Genomic DNA, 25,769 nt, shown 5'->3' with positions numbered 1-25,769 from the left:
CATACAGTGATTTAACTTGCTTCAGTCTGGAATCCTTTCTCCTGCATACCTCTGCTTCTTAACTAATTTGGCAACTGTGTCCAAATTACTTATTATCTTTATTAATATGCTACCCAAAAACAAAGTTCTCTGGCAGCTAATAATAATAATAATAATAATACCATTAAAACTGAACCATAACAACATCAAAAAATGGCACAGTGTTAAAAACTTCAGAAGCAGAGAATAAAATCAGTATAACAAAACTCAGGCAGCACTTTTACTCTTTTTATCTTGTATAATATTAGAATCCAGGATCCCTGAATGAGTCTGAATGGTAGAAGGTTTAGGACTGACAGAACAAAATAACTTAAGTCTTAAATTAACTTACAGAAAATGTAGTGGTAGGTACCAGTTTAGGTGGTTGTAAGATACTTGGTGGTTGTAATATACTATCCCTCCCAATTTACTTCTTGGGCCCTTGCTGCTTTAACCCATGTTTGCATTACTTGTAGACGTAAAAAGATTAGCTTGTGATTTCAGCTTAAAGTAAAGTGTGATTAAATGCCAAGAATCGGGGATTAAGGGTTTCTTAATAGCCTGCCTACTTCCTCTTAGCTGGACTGAACCCAAACATGAATGTAAACAGCATGGACATTCCTGGTGGTTTGTCAGTGAAGGACACTTCTCAGTCCCAATCTCGCCTTCCTCAGTGGACACATCCCAACTCAATGGATAATCTCTCCAGTGCTGCTTCTCCACTTGACCAGAATCCTAGCAAGCACGGTATGTGTCATCGTTCTAAATACATCAAGTCCAATTGCAAGATTCCACGTTTTTCCGATACATTGGTACCTCGGGTTAAGTACTTAATTCGTTCTGGAGGTCTGTTCTTAACCTGAAACTGTTCTTAACCTGAAGCACCACTTTAGCTAATGGAGCCTCTTGCTTCCGCCGCACTGCCGGAGCACGATTTCTGTTCTCATCCTGAAGCAAAGTTCTTAACCCGAGGTACTATTTCTGGGTTAGCGGAGTCTGTAACCTTAAGCATATGTAACCTGAGGTACCACTGTATTCTCTCCCCCCACCCCAGGTTAGCAATGGGCATTGCAAAGTACTTAACAGAATATAAATTTCTCAATGGAACATTTGTATGTGCAAATATCTTATTCTTGTAATTCCCACCACACCCCCACACACATATTACTGCTCATACTGATTTCATTGCTCATATTATTGGTCATAATAAATGTTAATGGCCTAAAAACCAAGAAGGGAAAATCAGTTTGAAAAGTCCAGAACATCAAGCATCTCGACTTTTGAGTGGCTTAGGCTAGTCTTATATCCATTTACTGGGAAGTATGCCCCACTGAACTCAATCAGATTTAATCTCCAAACAGGTAAGCATAGAATGCACAGTTAGAAAATTAAATTACACATGTGTTATATTTTTCTCATGAATCCTTAAATCTTAAACTTTATGAGATGTTAAGAGAAGTTGGCAGGGGCGGAGGTTCACTTAGGTGAGCAGTTTCCAAAAAAACACACCCCAAAGAGAGTGCAAAATACCTACCAACTGTGTTTGGAATTCATCACATTAATGTAAATTGAATGCAGACTACAACTGTAGGCAGAGCAGAAGTGAAAATTCAGTATTGCCCTTAGTGTCATTATACATTTTAATCCAATACTGAGAGAAACCTGTTTTAGCTCCCTGCTCTTGTTTCAAACTCCCATTTTCTAAACTCACAGCTAATACTGTGCTCTTTAAAAACATTTATATTTTGTGAGTATATTGGTAAGATTTTTAAGGATCTTAATGATCCATATAGCAAAATGCTTTTGCTGACACTCAGCAAAATACCATGTTGTGTATCTTACATTTTTCATTAGAGTCCTTTTGTTTTAACTTTACTTGACAGTTTTATCAGTAGCAAATCAGACCCATGCAGGTTTGTTTGAAACAGGTCCCACTGTGTGTTCAGTGAGATTTACACCCAGTAGCAGCTTTAATCTCACAAATCTTTGATAGATAACTTTTGAACTGTGTTAGCTACCTTTCAGCCCCAGTTTAACCTGCTATCTTTCACTTAACTGGCCACTGTTACAGATGTGTTGTGTGAGTGATACTTTGCTTTGCTAATTATAATGACTACCAATAAGAGAAGGAGCCAAATGTTACCCATGCTCTTAATAATCTTGTACTGTCATCCCACCTTCTTTATTCTAGGTGCTATCCCTGGAGGTCTGAGTATTGGTCCTCCAGGAAAGTCCTCCATTGATGACTCTTATGGCCGGTATGATCTGATTCAAAACAACGAGTCACCAGCTAGTCCTCCTGTAGCCGTTCCTCACAGCTGGTCACGTGCCAAATCTGATAGTGATAAAATCTCCAATGGCTCCAGTATCAACTGGCCACCAGGTAACAAAAAAAATATGTATTCTAGCTTTTAGAGCTTGAAGGTATCTGAAATGTGATACAAGCCCCTTTACTGAGGCAATGCTTTCAGTATCCAAATGTTAACATACTAGTTCAGCTCATTCCAGCTGTAGTCTTCCGTAAGATGAAAGTATGAGGAACATTTTGCCACGCTTTTGTTGGTCGAGGCATACAGGCACATAAAATGTTTTATCCTGGTGTGAACTGGGATAAAACTTCCTACCTGTCTGATACTAGCACTGAATTTGGACAACAAAATCCATCCATCCAAACCTCCCTTATAAAATGTTTTTCTTAAACTTTTTATCAAAATGCCCACTCCATCACCAGAGAGTTGTGTACCTGGTTTCATCTTCTGTGCAGCGGTACCTTTTCCCACGCATGTGGATCTTGGTAAGAAATGTGATGTCATCTTATTTTCGCCCAAACAGAATTTCATCCTGGGGTACCATGGAAAGGATTGCAGAACATTGACCCTGAGAATGATCCTGACGTTACACCAGGAAGTGTTCCAACAGGGCCAACTATTAACACCACCATACAAGATGTTAATCGCTATCTACTCAAGAGTGGAGGTAGAGTAATATCCATGTATCATGTTGCCTTTATTGTTTCCCTTCCTTTCTCTTCAACTTCTGTGTTTTTATAGTATACCCAAGTCTGAAAGCCATCTGTACTCATGACCAGAATTGACATAATTTGCAATTGTATTTGTTCCCTAAGCATTTAGTTTTTAAGCTATAAACAGCCTTGGGTGGCTACAAGTTTAACCAGCAGAATAGCAGGGAACAGCCCTATGTAAACCTTCTCTGCTGGCTGCTTTCCCACCCAAAAAATCACTCCCTTCCAGCTGTTCTTTCAACTTGTGGGAAAGGCTGAGCCAGACAGGGGAATGACTAAGCCACCCCTTCCTCTCTGCTTTCAATTCACAACCTACTAGTGCTGAATTTTATCTTATTTTTAAGACAAATAGAGAAAGATGCACATCACTAAATGTCATGTCTAGTTTTGGTCCTTATACTCATGCAACTCAAAACTGTGCCTGAATATCTACTGTATTTCATAATAGCTGTTTCTGCTTGAACATCTGCCTTCAGATTTGATTTATTTTGACTTTGACCTGTAAGGGTATCATTTGAAGACTTCATCATCATCTTTGAAATTTTAAGCCTATACAAGTTTTAGTTTAGTGGACAAGTCTTCCACGTTCATCAGAAGTTGCTATGTCACTCTTGAGCTTCAGTAAAGATTTCCTTTTTCCTGTACATTACAGCTGTGAAGTCATAATCCAGTTACAAGCAGCTGTCCTGTTAACAAGAAAGTGAATATCATAAATCTCATATGGGGTGTCATTTGTGATGAGAAAATGGGCTGACCCATCACTAAACCCAGAAGCAGGCAATATATATAAAAATAAAAATAGAGGCCCTATATAGTGAATGTTCTTTGTCACATCTTTATCTGAGCTTCCTCAAACACCAGGCTATTGACTGTACTAACTGGCTTCTAAAGTAGCAGAAACAAGCGCTGCATCTGAAGATGCCTAGCTTATATTGAAGTGACTTGCACTGCCCGGTGGAAGTCATGTAGCAACAATACTAACTGGAGTATAGTTGTGTTGGTAATTTACATTTAACAGGCCTCCCAGTTATAGATTGAGCTGCTTCACTCCCTATCTTCAAGGATGACTATGAATCAGTTTTGTCCTTAGAAGTTCTGTACGTTTGGGTGTATTTTTCAGCTATGTTCTTGGATTTGTCGGCTGGAAAAAATAATTGTTTGTCTCCGTTACGCCATCTATGTAGATTTTACATAGAAGTTAGATACATAAGAATAAGAGATTACAGTCAGCAGTAGACATTTGCATGTATGTACAAAGCTCTCTGCCTTTTGTTACCTACATGTACTGTAATACCGTTCTTCTCAACCCAGGCTGTAAATCATAAGTCCAGTGAACTTAGTGTATCTCCCTTTCCTGCCTGGTGGCATCCCTTTGGAATTTAAGGGAATTCAAAATAGCCATTATTTGTGGTCCTTTGCCTCATATTTGTGGGAGCCTTGAAAATCCATCAAAGATTGGGGGGGGGGCATTTGAAAGGATGCATGCACCACTACATTTGCCTTGGCCCTTTTCTCCCTAGATTCCAAGATGGAACTGGTGCCAGATTTTTCCAGCTTATTCACCCACCCAGCTGCACTGAATGACCCTTTTGCATTCTATGAGTGCAGCTAGACATGATCTATGATTAGCTCTCTAGCTCCTTTTTAACAGTTTAATGGCAACTGTGGAGTGTGCAGTGGAAATAACTGAGGTGCTGGTGTGGGGTTTCTATCATTTCCTGGCAGAAAGGAAAGGGGGTTTCCTTTTCCTTCCACCATTTTCACAATTATAACTCATTTCCAAGATTCTGTTTCTATCATCATGAAGACATACAGGTACTATATGGCAGCAAATCCACTTCAGTGGATGAGTAAGGGGCAGTTTTCATTAGGTGTTAGCTCCTTGCTTTCCCCCAGTACCAGCATCCTAATTGGATTCATGACAGATAAACACCCTGGACCCGCTCTTAAACTGTTAAAAACAACAACACAACAACAACCCAGAAACATCTAATTTGATTCTGAGATTATTTCACTGCTGAGCATTACTTTGGTTGAGGGATCAAACACCACAAGGCAGAGGGGGAAATGAGGGGGGAGAGATGGTAATGAGAGTGTAGACAAGACATGTGGAGTGGGGGAGAGGAATCATAAGTTGTAGAGGGGAAATGGAAATTTGGATACTAAGAGATCTGTACAGGGGGAAGAAGAGTGCTATAGGAAGCATAGAAAAAAATAGGGGAGTAATGGCAGAAACACCTATGGATAGAGAAGCAGAAAAATACAGGATTTGAAGAAAGAATAAAGTATGTTGTTTCCCAGTGTAGAAATGAAAGTGGTTAACAGAGAATGGGTTAAAGAAAATGCAGCATTAAAATTTTCAAGAAAAATGAGTTTCAGTTATTAACCATATGATGTAATACTCTTGCATTAGTAAAAATATAAAAGTAGCCTTCAGTTTGACTGAACTCCAAACTATGATTAGAAGTTGTACAGCCCTGTTTTAATGCATACCTTAATGCAGAAGCTATTCATCCCATAGGCAAAGCTGTTTTCATACTGTAAAGTAGAAATTGATGTTGTAAAATATTACGGAAACCAGAAAAACTTACGGAAAATATCTATTTTGTATAATTCTGTGAACATTTATACATGTGGACTCCTCAATAATGAAGTGGCCAGGTTCATGGTTCAGAAATCACATTCCAGCCCTTCACCACCACACCCCAAAAGAGTTATGATTCCCTTTTCTGTTTTAGAGCTTCCTCTAACCACAGTTTGCCATCAAAATTAGGCAAATTAGTACTAACCTCCAAGCATCATTTGACCCACAGTTTAAAGTGGATTTACAAACTGAATTGTCTCCGACCAATCTTTTGAAAAGAAAAGTGTGGGTAATAGAAGGACAGTAGATTGTTCTGGATGGGGAAACCAAGGTGATGAAAAGAGCAGGATATATTTGTACTGCACAGACTGTGAACAGTGAAGCCTTTTGTAGATGACAAGATTTTTCTAATATTTGAAGCATTCTTAAGACTCTCAGGGCTCAGCATCAGAATGCACATATAGAATAACATGGAAACTTGTTTTGTTTATGTGTTGCTTCTTGGTTATTCTATTGCACAATGAAAAATTATCTGCATATTTGGAATGCAAATTTAATTTTTGTATGGTTGACATAATTCCTGTGACTTTGCAACTAGCTGAGGCACCCTGATTTATCAGCACATCTTCGTATGCATTACTTACTACCATAATTTTATCTATCTTATACATGCTGCCTGGATGTTCAGGTTCTCTGTTAGTAATACAAAAATACCCTGTACATTCAGTATTGAGTGTTGTTCTTTCAGCAGCTGGCATGAGCACAGCTGTGAATGCATTGCCAGAGATGTCTTCTTACAGTCATTAATGACTGTGCCTTCTGCTAGAGGTTGCGGACAAATCTTCATCCACAGCTGTTTCTGTATTACAGCTATTTGCCCTCAATGCATATTGAATGTTCTGTCATGCCTTTTTGTCATGATCATTGACAGTTCCACTTTACCTCCATCAAATCTAGGTCACCGTTCTTAGATTCACACCTTTTCCAGATCATTTTCTCTCATTGTATATGAGGATAGAGGGCATCATACCTGCAATCTTCACACTAAAATAGATTGTCTGTGTTTGGACATAATGTTAAACCACAGTAAAATGTTATTAAAATGTGCCTCAATTTCCCTTGGGCTTGGGCTTGGGCTCACCCTCTTCCCCCTGTGATGCAAGCACAAGGAGATCATTTGAAAACTAGACTGTGGTTAGACTTAACTATGGTTAGTGAAAATAGGCCAGCTTCATAAATTATGGTTCAAAGTTGGCTTATTGTCACTAACCATAGTTAAGATGCACTGGTTTGGACATGGTAATTCCTCCTCACAGCCATGTTGGAAGAGAAGTGGATAGAATGCAAACCCACAGAATGATTGGGCTTGTTCTCATATTGCTAAATTATGCTTTAGTTACTCTGAACCTACCCAGTGTCTTCAGTGCAAGATCTCTCTTCTCAGGCTTTTACTCTTTCACTGGTGTATTTTTACCAGAATGAGCCTCAGGCTGACTTATTATTTCCTTTCCTCAGATGTTTCAGTTCTTTCCCACACTTCCTGGTTCTTAGCAAACACAGAACTAGAAACCATCATTTGATCTTGGTTTCTAGTTCTGGTTTGGAGGCAAACCATGCTGAAATGGCAAACTATGCTTTGCTGAGAACTAGGAAGTATGGGAAGAAATAAAAATACATGAGGGAATGAATGAATGCACAAGCGTGTGAGGTTCATTCATGTGAGCTGAGCCATAGGGTTGTGTTCAGCTAAGTTTACTCATGGCAGACCCACTGAAATCAATGAACATGACTAAGTTAGGTCTAAGTTAAATGGGTCTACTCTTGAGTAAAATCTAGGTGTATACCACTTATAATCTTCTTACATTTATTGCCTTAATGTCTGTAAGCATTCTGCTTCCAAGACTTTTAAAGTAATTTTAGTAATATTTTCCTTTCATAATTTTCCATAGATCCAACTCCCCCCCCCTTATGTGCTAAGGCAGGATCACCACCATATATGGCAAACATATAATCAGGTTGATTTGCTGATTTCCTGGAAGCATGGGAGCCTTTCAAGTATATATATATGCTCATGGGAACTAAAGCACTGGTTTCATGCAACACTCACTGACTGCTCAACTGACTTCCTTATAGTCTGGGATGATGCAGTCCACATGAGTGTGGGATACACAAAACATTATGTAGCATCATGCAGTTTCTTTGTGGGTTTTATACTGTTGGTTTTTCACTGGAGCATTGATCCTGGAGCAGAAGTTATCACACAACTTTGCGTTACAATTGGTTTTAGTATGTATAGTTATCTTGTTATGAAATACTTGTACAAGATAACGGCCAGCTTTTTTCAAGACTCAGAAAATAACATCAACTTTCCATTTTCTGAATTTATATACATTGGACATTATCTTCTTGTAGGAGTAGCAAATGTAGGTAAAAAGTTCAACTAGGCTCGGAAGAGATCTGCTTTCCCTCTGCCCGCCCCCAAGCCTCACAGACATGCATGCAGGTGGTGTGATAGGATGTTAGACAGAAAGGAGCATCTCTGTACATCTCATGCATGCCAGTCCAGTCTGTCCTCTGCCCAATACAAGATACTTACGCTATGACCACAAGTAACTTGCAAGGCATGGAGAGAAGGGGCTGGATATGTGAGGCATGCACAGATGTCCCATCACAGTGCCTGCATATTTTTCAGTGTTTGAGCAGGCAGAGAAATAAAAACCAGGGAGCCCTATTAATGTGGGTGCTGCAGCCGCACAGCATATGGATCGGCCCTGTGTTATTACTGAAAATGCTGGGTGCAAGAGCAAGACATATTGCAGCAAACCAGTCACTGAAGAGTGATTCTCTCTAGTCTTCACAACAATATAGCAAGGTACCTCAAACAGAGGATATATTCACACAACACAATCTATCATAGATGAGTTCACCGTGGGACCCTTAAGCCTTTAAGATGAATGGCTGATGTTTGCTCCACCACATCTGAAAACTTGGATAGTCCCTTAATTTATTAGAATAGAGTTGTTGTCCACTTGTATAGTAATGCTAATGTTAGATTGGATTCGATTATTTGGGCTTTCCCCCTTGAGATTCTTCCTTCATATATAAGTTACCCATACCAACAAGATGCCATGTGTGTAAGTCATGTTTAGCCCTTCTGACTATATAAATAACTTCTAAAGTAATTTGTGTGCCTCTGTCTAAGAAGCATTACAAGAGAATTTATAATTCCAGGTGGCTTCTAGCAACTTGACCACCCTATTGGTTTTCAATAGCCTGAATGTGGCAGTTGCACAGTGGCTGCAGAGCACTAGACGTGACACTTGGCTCCCAGGGCAGATCTGTGGAGGCATTTGGTCCTGCAGCTCTGGCCTTGGCCTGTGATGTGACTTATTTTGCTGAGGCTTGTGGGAACATCCCATGCCACAAAGCTGGAGGGGGTGGGGTTGGCTGGCGACAGTTGCAGGGATTGTCGAAGGCAAGTGGGGCCGAGATGAGCACATCTGTCTGACCTGCCTTGCACAGAACGATGCTTTTAACTTTATGACACATGGGTCACCACAACTGATATAGCTGCATTTTCATAAACATTTTTCATCTACGATTCATGTATCCTGGATACGGTGGCAATGAATGTCACCTTCTTGGAAATAACAGTTTAAGGAGAGTTAGAATGTATCCTTCTGCATGGGCACAACTACCCTTGTCACCGTGCCACCCTTTTTTGGTACTTAGTTCTGCTGCATCGGATCATGCTTCCTATAACATTTCATTCCTAGACCTCAAAGGCAAGGCTGGGTTAGCATCTTACCTTGCATGGTTTCTGTTTGCACATGACGGTGTTAGAATTGCATATGCTACAGTAGACACCATTCTGCCCATCTTTCTTAGTTGCTTCTTTGCTGGTTCTGCAGGGTCATCCCCAACATCATCTCAGAATGCCACGCTGCCTTCATCGAGTGCCTGGCCACTTAGTGCCTCCGGCTACAGTAGCTCTTTCAGCAGCATTGCATCCGCACCTAGCATTGCAGGTACGACCAATGGTCTTTCTACTTAGAGTCCCTCTTTATCCACAAAGAGAGGAGGTTCTTGAAAGGCTTCTGCTCAATGTGGTAATGATGGTCCTATAGGTGTGCCGCATGTCTTTTGCATACTGTGCTCCTTCAGTCCAGTAACTGTCCTGAGAGTTTGGCAGTGATGAATATGTAATGGGGATGTTTGGCACTGAAAATACTTCAAAATGAGAAACATAAATTAGAGTGCCAATGCCTTGGTGCATATTGGACTAAATTCTGTTCATGAAAACAGGAAAGCTTTTGACCATCATTCAAACTAGCTTATACTGTTTCATCAACAGAAGTTGTGGAATAAAGAGCATAGCTTGTCTGATGTTGTGTTTCTCATTTCCTGGAAATAAGTTGATCAATACAACCAAAGTCTTTCACTTCTCCTTGTTCTCCCTTCCCTTCCCAACTTTGCCTACCCATCTCAGCAAATGTCTTGATGAAGCAGAAAGTGGGCAGTGTGGTCACTGTCAACATATATGCGGCTGAAATTCCATTGCATTATTTCTAACACATACCCAGCAATTTTCAAGATGCTGTCAGCAATCTTGCTTTGTTCAGCCACCCTGGGATCAATAGGTGCAAGTGGACTCAATTGGGAAAACAGGGGGCAGCAACAAATTGTGTCCCTATTCCCCATCTCTAAATTCCCAAGTGGCCTTCCTGATCATGCCCTTTTCATACGATGCATCTTATTACAAAATGAACACCTGTGCTTGTATTGTAAAGGTAAGATTTGTTTCCAAACAATAAATAGCTTGCCTTGTTCAGGGCCAGCCTAAACTTTTGCCAAATTGAAGCAAAAAGCCCTACTGTCTTGGTCCTGTGACTTCCTCTTTGACCTGGGGAAGGGGGTGAACAAAACAGGCCATAAAAGGTTTTTTGGCAATGCTTAGCCTGGTTTTCTTCCCAGCGCCATAGATAGGAAAAGGTGATGAGCTTGATCCCTTCATGTTGTAGGAGTTCATGGGAAGGCCCAGCTTCTCCTCCTCCTCTCCTCTCCTCTCCTTTCTCTTCATTTCAAAAGGAATAGGGTCGTTTCTGTGCACATGTTTTGTTCCTACCTGGAGACAGGGGCTAGGTCAGCAAAGTGGAGGGTAACTTGTGCCTTATCTCACATTGCCCATGAACCAGGAAGGAAGCAGCCAGTGCAGCTTTTAATCACAGTGCAGCTTTTAATCATTGTGCCATGCACCCCCACATTGCATATCACACACTAGAAGGGGTGGGGCACAATGCTTTTACTGCGAGAACAGGTGCTTGCTGCTTACTTTTTTCCTGAGCAGTGCTGAGGACTTTGTATATGCAAACTTTCTCAAGTTACCCTTGCCACTGCCACCTAATTTCCTCCCAGAGACGTGGGGCTTCAACCTGCAGATACTGCCAGGCATACCCTAACTAGAATGAAAATGCCAGCAATGTTGCAGTTATAAATTTATGCATTTTAATTGATTGGCCAAAATAAGACACTTAACATCTAGCAGATAGGTAATTTTTGAGAGCCATGATCAAAATGTTAATATGTTGACATGATACTGTTTTATTTTGGTCTCCAGACTGAAGACTGTGAGGGTATTGGGTTTCCCACTGCTGAAAATGGAAAGGAATGCTGAACTCCTTTTCAGCCAGCAACTGGACAGCCCATGGATCTGATGTTTTTTTACTGTAGCCCAAAACCTCAAAAATATTTTGAACATTTATTTTTCCTGTTTTTGAGTTACATGGTCTTCTTACAGTACTTTGGCCCCCTTGATGTAAACAATATGTAACCTACCACCACAGCTGGATGCAGGCCTAGATAGTCCAAATGATAATTCCAGTAACTGTGAATTTCTTAATGGGCAGTTTAAGCTGAAATCTGTAAGTAATAGGGAAAGCTCAGCTGTTTTTCTTTACTAAGCCCACACTGCCTGAAGTCCTGAGAAACTGGTGTACAGCTGGAATCTTATACTCTATTTCAGATCTCCCCTCTCCACGGGCTTGCTTTGGGAACCATATGGGGCAAACAACACAGAATAGACACCAAAAACGGCTACATGAGCACAGGTCTGCATGAATGTAAATGATCTTGGTGGCTTGTGGAAACTTTTTCTACAGCTCACCAATGTCATTTACATTCATGCAGACCTGTGCTCAGGTAGCCATGCTTTTGGTTTCTTATATTTATGTACCCATTAAGGCTTGTATCCAACCAAGTTCTTCTTTCAGCTCAAGGGCTTTTGTCTGTGCAGTGGAATATCTTCTTCCCATGTGCCGCTGTCCCCAAATCTGTTCTGGGGGTTCCCCCAACCCTCCTGAGCAGATGACAGGCATGGGGACAAGAGAGGGAGAGGAAATCCCATTGCACAGGCAGAAGTCCTGCATTAAAAGGACAGCCTCAGTGGCTACAATCTTAAATCTTCAGCTCTTTAGTTTAAGCAGTAAAGCGTGTATTTTTAAAAGATTGCCTGTTAACAATTCTTTAAAAGGAAATAAAACAAGTTTACTTACCCTTAATTTTAATTTTTATGCACTGCTCCTTCATGTAGCTTTTCTCCTACTACTATTTTTACTTATCATTTATCTACTTCAACCATTTATATACTGCTTAACAACGTAAGTCTCTGGTGAATTGTGCACTGACCATGTGACATAATGGTAAAACTGTTTTGAAAATGTTTTCTTTTTTTAAAAAAAATGAAGATTCAACATTGAATATTACTTTTAAATCAGACTCATATGGTTTGTAAGACCATTTTTGCAGCATTAAACATTTTTATCCTTTGAGTTCATCTTGTTGAAAAAATTGTTTCTAGAAGGAGAACCAACTTGACTGCAGGTGAATTCACACACATCACAGCTGTACAGTTTTCACACAAATTAAGGACTAGGTCCTGGTTTTCCCCCCCGGTTTTTTTTAAGGAAGGCCACACAAGTTTGAGGTTCATATTGGGACAAGGCTGTGTGTTTAAGTTACACTCTCACAGCACAGGGCATACTCCGTGGTAAATGTGTTTAGTACTGCATGTGTGAACCAGCTTCCTCTATATACATGTGAAAATATTTTAAGGCTGGGAAGTTATCTTGCATTTTTCTTACTGACCTCTAAGTACATCATTTATATGATTGATGCTTAATAATGTGCATTTCTTTGCTTTCGTTGAACACATACCATTCATTTCTGGTAGTGATGATTAAAAGGAATCAGAAAGGGATGTGTGATTGTAGGAATAAATGTTGTGCCATGAGGGGTCCTTGTGGAAACATTTCAGATTAATATAGGAGATAACAAGATGAGGAACTCCCTTCTCTCTTTCGCTCCCTCCTCAGAAAGAAGGAGAGAAAGGTGCTTCTCTCATTTCTGGGATGGCAGTTGAGAGGTCAACTCTCTCCCCTCTGAGAGCCAAAGTAACAGCTGCCAAGGTACAAGAATGCCAATGATAGTGTAGACTCAGTAATACACTATGACTAAAGGATGCAGAAGGAGCAAGATCTCCCTGTCTCTTGCATCCTTCATTCCCATCATCCTTTCCCCACAGATAACAGGAGAGGAAACAGTTAACATATTGTTAAGCAAGAAACAGCCTGATGTGGTCTCTTACTGCTTTCAGGCTATCTAGAAACAGTTGGAGAGCACCCAGGGTAATTGCTGGGCAATAACTTAAGATGTCAGCAATTCTCTTCCTCCTGTGGATAGAGAAGGAGGAGGAGGAAGAGGAGAAGGCATGAAATATGGTGATGGGGCAATGGGGCTTGTCAGCAGATCACTTTTGGAACTAGCAGGGGACTTGATCCACCATAACCTCTAGCATACCCAGAAACAAACATGACAGTTCCGCCAGTTCAAGAAGACGAAAAAAAGACTAATGTTATGTGCTTAGTGATTTAAAACCTGTAAGTGACTTGTTTTATTCAGAAGTCAGATTAATTTCAGATCTTACAGTTTGGACTCTGGAAGCATTCGCTAATGGGACTGTTGTCCAAACCAGGAGGAACAAATGTTTAAAGGCTGTGGATTAATTATGCAGATATATTAGCAAGAGAAGCTCTGCCAGTTATGATCAATGTTTGCTATAGTGCTTATTATGCTGGTGTAAAGAGAACAGAACCCTGGGGATCACTCAGTGTCCCTATACTACATTCTAACAAATACATGAATTGCATTTCTCTGTTGCAGGTAAACTGTCAGACATCAAATCAACGTGGTCCTCTGGCCCAATTTCTCACACACAAGCCTCTCTGTCCCATGAACTGTGGAAGGTGCCCAGAAACACTACTGCTCCTACAAGACCACCTCCAGGCTTAACAAACACCAAGCCATCGTCTACTTGGGGTGCCAGCCCACTGGGTTGGACCAGCTCTTACTCCTCTGGTATTCCTGACTCCTGTCTTTTTTCCTTTCCTTGGTTTTTTTTTGGGGGGGGGGGCAACACAACAACTTTTTTGTTCTTATCCTTTCTCTGTGTTCAGATTTTTTAATGTAGCAAATCTGTAGGCCTCAAAGGGTGAGTGGAATGCACTCATTTGCTGGATTATTCCTGAGATGGAAAATTCGTGCAACCAGTCAGACGTGACAGTTCTCCCCAGAAAGTACTTTTCTCAGTAATTTCCTCTGTGGCAGGTGCATTTCTATGTGCTATTAGCAGTTGTGCTTTCAGTAATTCAGGATAAAAGCCATTGAAGACTTACTGGGGAATAAGCTCGGCTGAGGTTCCTCCAAGCCTGCAAACCCCTCTCTCTTCCGCATGAATGATAAGATCCACACTCAGAGAATGAGTTTGCTGTTGGCGTCCATGATTATATCATTTGGTATATAAGTTCATACCTATTTACCAAATCACTGCAAGTTACTGAAAGTGGTATTGATCCAGCTTTCTCTCTCTGCTCCCCCATATTTTTGTAGAGAAAATAATGCACAATTGTACTGCATATGCTAAGCAGAATTTTGTAAAACGAGGCATGTTACCCCATAAGGCAAAAACAGGCTACAACAGAGTCTTGTTGAAACCTCAGACTGTAATGTAAGCAAGGGCTATACAGTTAAAGGCAAGAAGGACTTAGGTTGTTTGTGCTGCAAATGGGACATAACTATCTTAAGCTTCTGGAATTCATGGAAAAGCAGAAATGAGATCAACATTTTGAAGAATGATTGCACCTATTTTGCCACTGTTTTCCTACTGGTTGTTCTGCACAGTCCTAATGGGAACCATGTTGATCTCCATAACTGATGCTAGTGCAAAATTAGTTGGAGGATCAGCACAAGTGGCACAGCTTGCTATAGCACAAAACAGCTATATTCGGAGATTTCAAAGATTCAGGCAAGCCATGATTGGGATGAGCAATCAGCTAGGAAGGAAGTGGAGTGGAAAGGGGACAGAAGTCCTGGATACTTGCTGAGTGGAGAGGGATCTTACACTCAAGTCCTGCTTGCCAGTTTCCACAGGCATCTGCTTGGGCACTGTGAGAACAGGATGCTGGACTAGATGAGCCCTTGGCCTGATCCAGCAGTCTTTTCTTATGATGGCTTTACTAGATTTGCTTTTTTAAAAAACTGCTAATGAAAATTCTTCAGCTGATACCATCACACCCAAATGTTCCTGCTAAGTGTGGGCCCTTAGTGCAGCACCAGGCAGAATCCTCTGGAAAGCAATGCCAATTATTTGCAAAACTGTGCAAGTTAATTCTGAATGAAGGGAAGATGTGTAACTAAGGCATACATAGCTTCCCATAAGATGCAAAATCCATAAAAAGATTTCTCCCTGTCCTTACTTTATGATCCATTTATTTGGCTACTTCTGTTTCACACACCATACACTGTTTCAGATGGATTTCTTCACGTGTCACAATATTTATTGTTTTACCAGTAAGTGTGGAAATGAAATGCTCCCATCAACCCTTTGAAAAACACACATTATTAGCTTTTTATGAGCTCCACCTGGTGGCCAAATAACAAGGATTCAAATTTCAGCTTAAGTGCAGTAACCCACCTGACTTTGGAAGTCATGTGCCTTTTTAAAATGCTGCCATTTAAATGTCGAAGCAGTGCAGGTTCAGCAATTAACACTGCCTTAGTATAGAAGAAATAATGAACTGGAAATCTAGAGTTGAATTGCTTGCTTTATTGTACATATAATGGGTGCTAGATGTCTGGATCACAGCTGGAAGATACGTTCTTAATCTGTTTCATTCATCCCGTGCCTTACATGGCATTCTGCTCTATGCAAGTACCCTGTCACATCACCTATTCAAATATGATAAGCTGGACTCCTGGGGCCTTAACTCGGCATATCTGAAAATCAGGAGGTGTGGAAGCAGCAATATCCTTTTGAAATTGCCTTCTGAGCATTTGAAACTATTGTCTTTAAACACAATCTTTAAAATCATGATCTGGCCATTTTGTAAAACAAAACTTGACAGATAACAGTGTCAAAGGATAACAACAGAAAAGGCCACAGGTTGCTTATCATGCCATTAAGCTCACCTCATAGCTACTGAAACATAGCATCACTGACTTTAGAGAGACATCAGTTCTGCAGTTTCCAGGGGGGTAACCTGCAGCAAAAAAACAGCAAAGATTCTTGTGGCACCTCAAAGGCTATTATTGCATTAGCTTTTGTGGACTAGAGTCCACGTTATCTGATGCATGATGGTGGTATAGGTATTTACAGTACTGTCTCAGGGCCACTACCAAGAAAAAAGAGGTTAGTGGGCATTTGATAAGTCACCTCCTTATTAGGAATCCGTATAGCAGTTGTATTCCTCATGTTTGTGTCCTGCATGTTGTATAGCCTTCATTCAGTAAGTTGGGTTGGGCTCTCCATAATCTTTCCTTTCTTTGTGGTATAGGCTCAGCATGGAGTACTGACAGCTCAGGAAGAACAAGTAGCTGGCTGGTCCTCCGTAACCTCACACCCCAGGTAAGCAAAGTTTCCTGATTAATTCAGAAAATAGCTATGGGCTATCTGAGATATCAGGGAGATAAAATTTGGCATCCTGCTTCTAAATCCTCGTGTTGTATAATTGTCAGTGTTTATGACACTGCATTAGCACAGCCATTGGTGCATCCTGTCCTAAGCACTCAGGGTGCTGTACGTTTTAGGATTAGCTCATTTAACCCTTTGGAAACACACCTAGAACCAAATGCAAATCCTCATTCTTGAGAGCCCAGTGTTTTTATATAGTGCTGCAAAGTTTGCTAAATTTAAAATAGAATCTCCTTACCCAGAAGTGAGCAAACTTCCAAGTTTGTGGGATCTGAGCCCAGACACTTGTTTTCAATAGTAGCACACAGTGCTTTCTCACCAAAATCCAATCCTAGTTTCTTCCCAAATTTTCTTCATTTCAGCAGCCCAATCTGAAAGGAAAGGTGGTTGCTATGGTTCAACCAAAGGGAGTCAGAATTCCTTAGTAATTACTGCAGATCACTCAGATCCTTTTGCCCACCCTATCCTAACCTATTCATTTATTGGTTGAATCCTTGCAAAGTATATCGCATGAAGTAGGTATGAGCAATGAAGACAAGCTGCCTTGAAAATACAGAGTTCTTCCTCCTGCTTTTGCAGGTTTCATTGTCAAATGTAAAACAGGGCCATCAGGTAATGCAGAAATGCGATCTTAAAAATAGTGGGGACATCAAATGATTTGATACCCAGAAATATACAAGGTTGTCTTTCAGTAGCATGGCTATTGGTATACGTTACAGAAAGTGTACTATTTCCCCTGATGGTTTTAGGTGGTCTATGGAAGCAGTAAGAGCAGCTATCTGACCTCCTAGTGGTGCAGCTATAAAACATTTGCAAACTTAAACAAGGTCTGGTATGGTTTCAGATTGGATGGGGAACTGTGTGTTGAGATTCCTGTATTGCAGGGGATGATCTTTGGGATCCCTTCCAACTCTACAACTCTGTGACTCTGTATGAGAAACTCACACATCCACTTTTCCATGTAATTACTGAAGAAAGTCGCCACTCGGTCCCATATGGAAATGCATGGCCACCAGAAATGGGGTTCAGCTCAGCCACCTGCCCATGCAGGAGATACACAACTTTCCTCTTCAGTTGCAGGAGAAACTGTAGTCTTAGTATAGTGAGTCTGCCCTAACTGGGAAAAAATCTTAGCCATCTTTAGATGTGGATGGGCCGTGTCACCCTCCCAACACCAGCATCACTGCTCCTTACCTGGACAGTGCAGAGTAGGACAGAGCTGTGCAGGTGCATCAGTGGAGCCATTCCAATGTTCCCACTGGTGTGCCTGTGCAGCCCAGACCTGGCCACTGCCCCCCCCCCATCCTGGTAAGTGGCAGCAGTGCTGGTGTCAGAAGGGCGGCACCACATTGACCACTCCGGGAAATAATTCACTCTGGGAAATAATCTTAAGCAAGTTCCCTGACTCAGAAGATGCATAGCATTAGCAACCAGATCAAATGCTTTACGTTAAGACAAGTCTGATTAAAGTCTTATTTCTCTTTGGGTTAATGGGGTAATTAAGCAATCCTACCAATTAAAGCTTTCAGACTTAATGAACATGACCTCAAAATACTTGGCACAGAGGCTTTACAGAAACAGCTTGAGTGTAGCTATGCTGATATCGGGGAGCAGGCAGAAAGAGAAAGAAGTGGGTGTGAGTTCTCTTGTTGTACTGGATCTCCAGAGAGAATGTAAGTGAGTGCAGTTAAGTTTTGGAGAAAGGCTAGATAAAACCAATGTGATGCAGTTGCTCATGACGCCTCTAAATCAATCTCATTTGTGCTCCTTTTCCAATTAGATTGATGGCTCTACACTGCGTACTCTATGCTTGCAGCACGGTCCTCTTATTACATTCCATCTGAACCTGACTCAAGGGAATGCTGTGGTTCGATACAGTTCCAAGGAAGAAGCAGCGAAGGCCCAGAAATCTCTGCATATGTATGCAATCTATTCAGTATTTGCTGTGGTTCATATGTGACCTCTGTGTCTTAGTTTGGTGTGTCTGTAAGAGCAGAAGCAGAAGAACTGAATAATGACAATTAAGCTGTGAGATTTACATGAGCAGGGCATTAAGTGAAAAGTCATGATACAGGATATGCCTATAAAAACTGGCAAATTCCAAAAAAGGTAGATTTGCTCCTACTTAGGACTCCCAATTCCATTCACCAGCAGTCCCGAAGCTTCTGCAGCTTTTATCCTGCACTGAATTAAAAACCAATAAAAATAAGTTTAACATTTTAATGTTTGCAGTAACCCACTTAAATGTGGGTTGGTGAGGAGGAAACCTAGAGACATGGTAGATCAGTCTCAGCTTTGGATATGGAGTACTTTTGCAGCATTTCATTATGTAAGGCCAGAAGTAGTGATTAGAGTTAATTAAGAAGAAGAATGGTAGTCTCCACCCCTTGGCTTACTGTGTGGTGTGTTCATTGCTAGACATGCAGGAGGGTGTGAAGATAGGGACTGGAGAAATGATTTCTGAGGCCACAGAGGCATGCAATTGAAAGCAGTACTCTTGCCCAGTACATTTCCTAGGGGAAGAAGGCACATGAGGAGGGTCTCTTCCAGGTGAAATATTTGTTTCCCAAACACAGCCTAATGCCTTTCCCTCCCTCTCAGCTTTTGCATGGTACCTCTTGTCAACCACACTACCAAAGCAGCTCAGGAGGAGAAAAGTGGATGGACACACACTTGCATACATGTGGAATATAATTATGAGGATCTAGAATAAACCCATGATTTTGGTATTTGAACAAGCAACCACAAGCCTTACCAAAGGCCATGGATTGAAAAATAATAGCCACTTCTGTCTTTGAGGAGACAGCCAACGTAGAATTGACTGTTATTTTTAATATACCCCCTGCTATCCAGCATCACCTTCCAGATGTTTTGGACCACAGTACCTGTCAGCCCCAGCCTGCATGGCTGCTCTGCCTAGGGCTTATACAAGTTGTCGTCCAAAGCATCTGGAATTCTGGTCCAAAGAAATGGGTTGTGGAAAGGTTGTCTATCATCTGAAATATATATTCTGAACTCTACAGAAGTCTATATATTCAAAACAAAATAAAGTATGCAAAATAAATGCGTGTGCGCTTTATATGCTACGTGCATCCATAGATTTTCTTGGTGCAGTGAGCTTCAAGCCCTGCTTTTTCATACGTACATCTAGCATTCCGTCCACTGAGTGATGATTGCAGTATATAGATAATCATACATTAAAACAGAAACAATAAGGATTGATTTGTTAGATTTTCATAGCATTGGGTTTCATAACAGAATATGAAAGTAGCCTGAGACAAATCCCCCTCTCTGAGCCCAGGTAAGAGTGTGGTTTACCTTTGAGCATCTCTGTGTCTTTCTCTGTTTTCAGGTGCGTTTTGGGGAACACTACCATCTTGGCCGAGTTCGCTGGAGAAGAGGAAGTGAACCGTTTCTTAGCACAAGGCCAGCCACTGCCCCCCACCTCCAGTTGGCAGTCCAACACTGGAACCACTCAGACACGTTTGGGCTCCACAAGCAGCTCACACGGCATGGTGCGCAACGATGCAGGCCACTGGAATACCCCCTGCCTAGGTGGCAAAGGGAGCAGTGACCTGCTCTGGGGCGGGGTCCCTCAGTACTCAAGCAGCCTTTGGGGTCCACCCAGTACCGATGACGGCAGGGTTATTGGAAGCCCAACGCCTTTGAATACTCTGCTCCCAGGTGACCTTCTCAGCGGGGAGTCCATCTAGGACACCAGAGAAACAAAATGGAAGTAACAATCATCAGCACTAAAGGAAAATAATGGTAACCCTTTCCAGTCCAGGGCATCGCGAAGAATCCAGCTTTAATAGATCAGACTGGCAGCCCTTTTTTTTAGTACCTCTGTCCAATATCGACTATGAAACTCTGCCGAAGTCCTTGTGAACTGTTAGTGCAACAGTATGGGCTCCCTTTGGTCAGTGTCACGTGCTAATGATAGGTTTTATGTGGGTTTTTTTCCAATGGCTTTTTAATTTTGTTTTTATGTTTGTATGGTGTTTTTAAAGACGTATAAAAGCTGCTTAGACTAGTTCTATCATGAAGGGCACTTTTCAGAATTTGGGCTGGAAAGGGTTATTTTATCAACTGTGGGAGTCGGGGAGGGATGAAGGGGGGGGGAGGGTTGTGAGAAAGCCTATTTAAAATGAGCCTGTGATAATTATGCACATTACCAGAGGCGGATCCAGTAATCAGTAGGGGATGGCATCCGACCAGCCCGTCAGCAGTCAGCAGCATAGGGGGGAACAAATCCTATGCCCCTCAGCTGTACGACTTGGATTGAGAGGTGGGGTGGAATATCCATGTCCACTACTCCCACGGGTCTTGCCTATGCACATTACACTTGTTTCATTACTTTTTTGTGTCATTGTTTTGTTTTTTAAACTCCCCCCAAAAAATAGTAAAAAAGAAGAAGGTTTTTTAAAAAAACATATCAAACATGCAACTATACTTGAATCCAGCAGGCCAATAACAAAATGTGAACACTTTCTATTATTACACTTCCAGGTCGGCACCAGAAAACAAAAGAACAGGCTCTAGGAATATTTTTGTTAAGTTCTTTCTTATACGTATGCATTGGGGAAAAAGATGGATAGATGTGTGAGCGTATGGACGTGTGTGCGCGCCAGTTGTACAACTGAACAAATTGTGTGACTTTTTTCCTTTCTTCCCCCTTCCCCACTTCTCAGTATATGCTTTTGATTTGCTATTTGGTCAAACGTTTAATTGTTATTAGCTTCTAACTTTGCACTGAGTGTCCACAGCCCTTCTTGTAGCTAATCCTACTTGTTTTTAAAAAAGAAAATTGAAAAAAAAAACTGATAGGAGGGGCTGGCGACAATTCACGTGTAAATGTTTACTCAAGGACTCTTACTGCATTTTAAAAAACTTACAGTGTGTATCTCTGGAGAATAATATGTATATCTACCTTTAGCAGCTTTTTATTGTGGACTAATGCAAGGAAATAAATACCGGAGTATTGCACCATTTTTTCCCCCATTCGGAATATAAAGTTTTAAAAAAGGAAAAAAAAAACTTGTTGAACTGTGGCCATAAATACTTGTAAAGAGTGGATGGTTCCCTGCAAGCCGGAACGGAAACAAGCACTTGGACATAGGTTTTGACTGCTTTTGGAGGAGCCTACGGTTTCGGCTCCCACCTGTTTACAGACCTTTTTTTTTCCTCCTTCAAACTTTAAAATAAAAAAGGAATTGAAAAAAAAGAAAAAAAATAGACTTCCATCATAAAGAAACCTATTTTCAGAATGAAGATATGCTACTTCAGAGCTCTGGGATTGAACAGTGTTTGTTGTTGTTATTGTTGTTGTTGTTGTTTATCCTTTTCTTTGGCCATTGCTGTGTACTCCTTTGTTGTTTTTTCCTCCTCTTCGTCAAGAGTGGCGAAAAATATTGTGATCACTATCTTGCACATGGTGGAAGATGTCTCAGGAAAGCCGGGTTTCCCGAGGAGCAACTCCACACCATTTCATGTATTTTTTAAACCCAACTCCTAGCACTGAAGATATTATTAAAAAACAAAATGAAAAAAATAAAAATAAAAAGACAGTAAGAGAAGAAGAAAAATACCTAATCTAATGTGTAGCAGTTACATATTTACCAAATAATGGACTCAAAAGAAATAGATGTTTGAAGAGTGCTTTATATATTAAAAATTGCTTTATGTTTAAAAATGATCAATGTTTTTGATTGTTTTGAAAGGAAGAAAGACAATGGAATAACATACCCTTTGAGTATGTTTTTAAAAATTATATGAACATTGTGCTCCCTGCCTGCTTGGATCAGGAAACTTGTGCATTACATTTTTTGTTTTGTTAAAGATTAGCTTTTTAATGGTTTTGTCCAATTAAAAAGGGTCCTGCAAGATTGCAAATCAACAAAAGCTGGTTTTCTAGAGGATCATGAACTATGCACAGATTGGGTTCCAGACTTGTGTTTTCTCAAGTTTTCGTAGTGTATTTAGCTGAATACCCTTTTCTCAGAGTGCTTGCATCTCATTGTCATTACACGCACTCTACATATGTATTGTGTATATATATCTCTCTCCCTTAATACACACAGACACAGACACACACACACATTATATTTATATATATATAATACATATGTGCCTATGTGCGGATTGAAATAGTCAATACAATTTTCCATGCTGAAGTTTAGTAATGAGTTGTAGAAAAAGAACTCCTGATCATTTAAAATTGGGGATGGACATAAGAAAAAAAGCAAATACATCCTGTTGAACTTTTTTTTTTTTTTTGCCTTCTTTCATTTTGAATTCAAGATGTCTGTAACTCTGAGATGAAAAGATAAAAAAAAAAGTTTGTGGCTTTTAATGTTATTTCTCCTCATAGAATGTGATTGTTAAAAACATGCACCAGAAGTTGCTTTCAAGAGTACGAAGATTCTTTGAAACTTAATAAACTGCAGTTTTTCTTGGCTGTTAAGATGACCGTGTATTTTTCTTGTGTACAAAGATGACTGTTAATTCTAGCTTTGATCACAGGGGTTTTTGTTGTTGTTGTTGAGGGCATTTTTAAGGCTTTACACATTCAAACATGTGCAACCTGCAAATATCTGAAGTGATTAAAATTTCACCCTCCATATATGTATACTTTAATTTACATGCTATATTCCAGTTACAGATTGTGGACTTGTGGCTTGCAATTGCCTACTCTTGCCATTTGTATCTGATAGCTGTCCTCTTAATCTTTCTGACGCAATATAGGAATGCATTTTATATGAAACAGTTATTGTATTTTTGTTAAAATGCTACATGTCTGTTTTTGTCTTTTACAATGCCGTGGAACAAATTCTAGAACTCTCCTGCAGTTGTGATGAAATAAGAGGTAGAATTCAGAGTACAGTGATACCTCGGTTTAAGAACAGTCCTGTTTACGAACGATTCCGTTTACGAACTCTGCAAAACCGGAAGTAGTGTCCCGGTTTGCGAACTTTACCTCAGTGTACGAACGGAATCCGGATGGTGGAAGGGCACTGGCGGCAGGAGGCCTCATTAGGGAGAACGGCTCATTAGGGAAAGTGCCATTAGGGAAAGTTTAAGAATGGTTTCGGTTTAAGAACTGACTTCCGGAATGGATTAAGTTTGTAAACCGAGGTACCACTGTATACCCTCTGCAAACAAACCCCATTTTGTCGTGCTTCTGAGCCACCCTTCCGTTTGCCTCAGTATTATTGGACCTCTTGAGAACAAAGACATCCACATGCAGAATTGAAAAGTAGTGAGCAGAGAGACTATAATCACAGTCACAAGACAGTGTTTCTGAGCATTCATTTATGGTAAACTAATGCCACCTTTATTTTTCTTCTCTTAATATTACAATTCTTTTAAGAGCCTTGTTCCCCTGATCCCTATTTTAATCTTTATCAAATTTGCCTGCCTCTAATGGTTTCAAATAGCAACTTTCTGAAAGAGGGAATAGCCTTGATTGTGATGCACTGAGACCACAATCCTTTACATAGTTAACTGGGAATAAGTTCCACTGAATTTAGTGGGGATTACTTTTGAGTAGAAGGGACGCGGGTGGTGCTGTGGGTTAAACCACAGAGCCTAGGACCTGCTGACCAGAAGGTCGGTGGTTCGAATCCCCACGACGGGGTGAGCTCCTGTTGCTTGGTCCCTGCTCCTGCCAACCCAGCAGTTCGAAAGCATGTCAAAGTGCAAGTAGATAAATAGGTACTGCTCTGGCAGGAAGGTAAACGCTGCTCTGGTTCGCCAGAAGCAGCATAGTCATGCTGGCCACATGACCCGGAAGTTGTACGCCGGCTCCCTCGGCCAATAAAGCAAGATGAGCGTCGCAACCCCAGAGTCAGGGGTTCCTTTACCTTACTTTTGAGTAGACATGTACAAGCTTGCATTTTAAGGCAGTTTACACTTTGAGAGGCATAGATCTATTTGGACAAGAGTGGGCTTTCTAATAACTGGGGGCCCAAATAATTATTAAGCAAGACTTTTCTTACAGCTTCTGCAAGTCAGCGAACAATGCATCACAGAGCAAGTAAGCGATAGCGTTTTGCACAAATGAAACTTCTTTTGCAGCCACCCTTTAGTTCCTTGAAGGAAAGGTAGGATATAAGTGAATCAATAAATGTAAATAATATCTGACAATGGGAAAAAAAATGGCATTGTTTTCAGAAAATCAGTACATTTATAGGCAGATGTTCCCACTCACCCTCATAGACCAGAGAAAAATGCAGATCTCCAGTGTTTCAAATGGAATTTCAGGGCTTCTGCTGATGGGGTTTTTTAGGTGAATCCTGCCAAAAGTATATGCATATTTAAATAAGTATATGTAATTTATGGGAATCTGTGTTTGCATGTAAATGCTGCTAAGATCGGAGCTTCAGAACCCTTTAAATGTGACTGATCTGCACAGAATCCTGTACAGGTATTTTACACATTCTGAACATCTCATTTAAGTGGGACCTGAAGGTGCTTTCCAGTGACTGCTAAAGGCCTAGAGTTGGTGAGCTTTCCCTCCCAACATGGAGAAGTGGTCTGTGGTCTCTGATTATCTGTGGAGTCTAGTGCAGCACGGAGAAACAGGAAGCAGTGCAGTCTTGGGTTTCACCACATGAGTGGAAGCTACAGAGCACTAAAGTATTTTTTTAAGTAGCTAATGTGTGGTTACTAGGTTTCATGAAGTGGGCTAATAGTAAGATAAGTTGTTTACTGAGAAGAAAAACATGCCCCTTCAGAATTTAAACATCCATTAAATTAATGGTCAAAAAATGAAAAGAAAACTAAGGTAGAATGCTTATTGCAACACATAGTGGCCAATTCACTGCCACAGGATGGTGTGAATCACTAGCATAAATTGGTGTCTAATGTATTTGAGAAGTATATGATGGTGCCTATTGGCTGTAAGTCTAAAAGTGCCAGCAGTTAGAAATGGGTTTTTTCTTAGCTCGTGATAGATAGATACTGCTTGCTATCAAACGCCACTTGTGAACTTCCCTCTATACAATTAAGGCAGTATTTGTCTCAAATAGGAACGATAAGCTGTATTAGCATCATCCAGGATGGCTTCTAGTGTTCCTATGAAAAGTTGTCAACTTTAGGGGCAGTTTGGAAGTGTTTAATGT

General features: G+C 40.7%; 1 protein-coding gene and 1 long non-coding RNA gene across 15 annotated transcripts in view; one reads left to right on the top strand and one right to left on the bottom strand.

Moving 5' to 3' along the window:
• Positions 1-23,110, top strand: part of TNRC6C (trinucleotide repeat containing adaptor 6C) — a 429,627-nt gene extending 406,517 nt beyond the window's left edge. For 8 of the 14 annotated variants that reach the window (XM_083487414.1, XM_083487411.1, XM_083487406.1 and 5 more), the window contains 8 exons: positions 598-765; positions 2,210-2,401; positions 2,851-2,994; positions 9,536-9,652; positions 13,842-14,036; positions 16,511-16,581; positions 18,428-18,567; positions 20,000-23,110. In XM_083487414.1, the coding sequence (XP_083343540.1) occupies positions 598-765; positions 2,210-2,401; positions 2,851-2,994; positions 9,536-9,652; positions 13,842-14,036; positions 16,511-16,581; positions 18,428-18,567; positions 20,000-20,360 (1,388 nt within the window). In that variant the 3' untranslated portion in view covers positions 20,361-23,110. The remainder of the gene's footprint in view (positions 1-597; positions 766-2,209; positions 2,402-2,850; positions 2,995-9,535; positions 9,653-13,841; positions 14,037-16,510; positions 16,582-18,427; positions 18,568-19,999) is intronic. The other 6 variants (XM_083487413.1, XM_083487412.1, XM_083487408.1 and 3 more) reach the window with 3 other exon arrangements.
• On the bottom strand, positions 3,004-13,835 carry LOC310699612. The gene is made up of 3 exons (XR_014522155.1): positions 11,460-13,835; positions 5,534-5,578; positions 3,004-3,726 (listed from the first exon to the last, which is right to left on the bottom strand). It is a non-coding gene; the product is annotated as an uncharacterized lncRNA (long non-coding RNA).
• Positions 23,111-25,769: the final 2,659 nt, after the last annotated feature.

The sequence above is a fragment of the Podarcis liolepis genome (genome assembly GCF_965112155.1).
Source record: "Podarcis liolepis genome assembly, chromosome: 2".
Lineage (NCBI taxonomy): Eukaryota > Metazoa > Chordata > Lepidosauria > Squamata > Lacertidae > Podarcis > Podarcis liolepis.
Note: the sequence above shows the minus strand (reverse complement) of the source record. Positions and strands in the feature narration are given on the sequence as shown.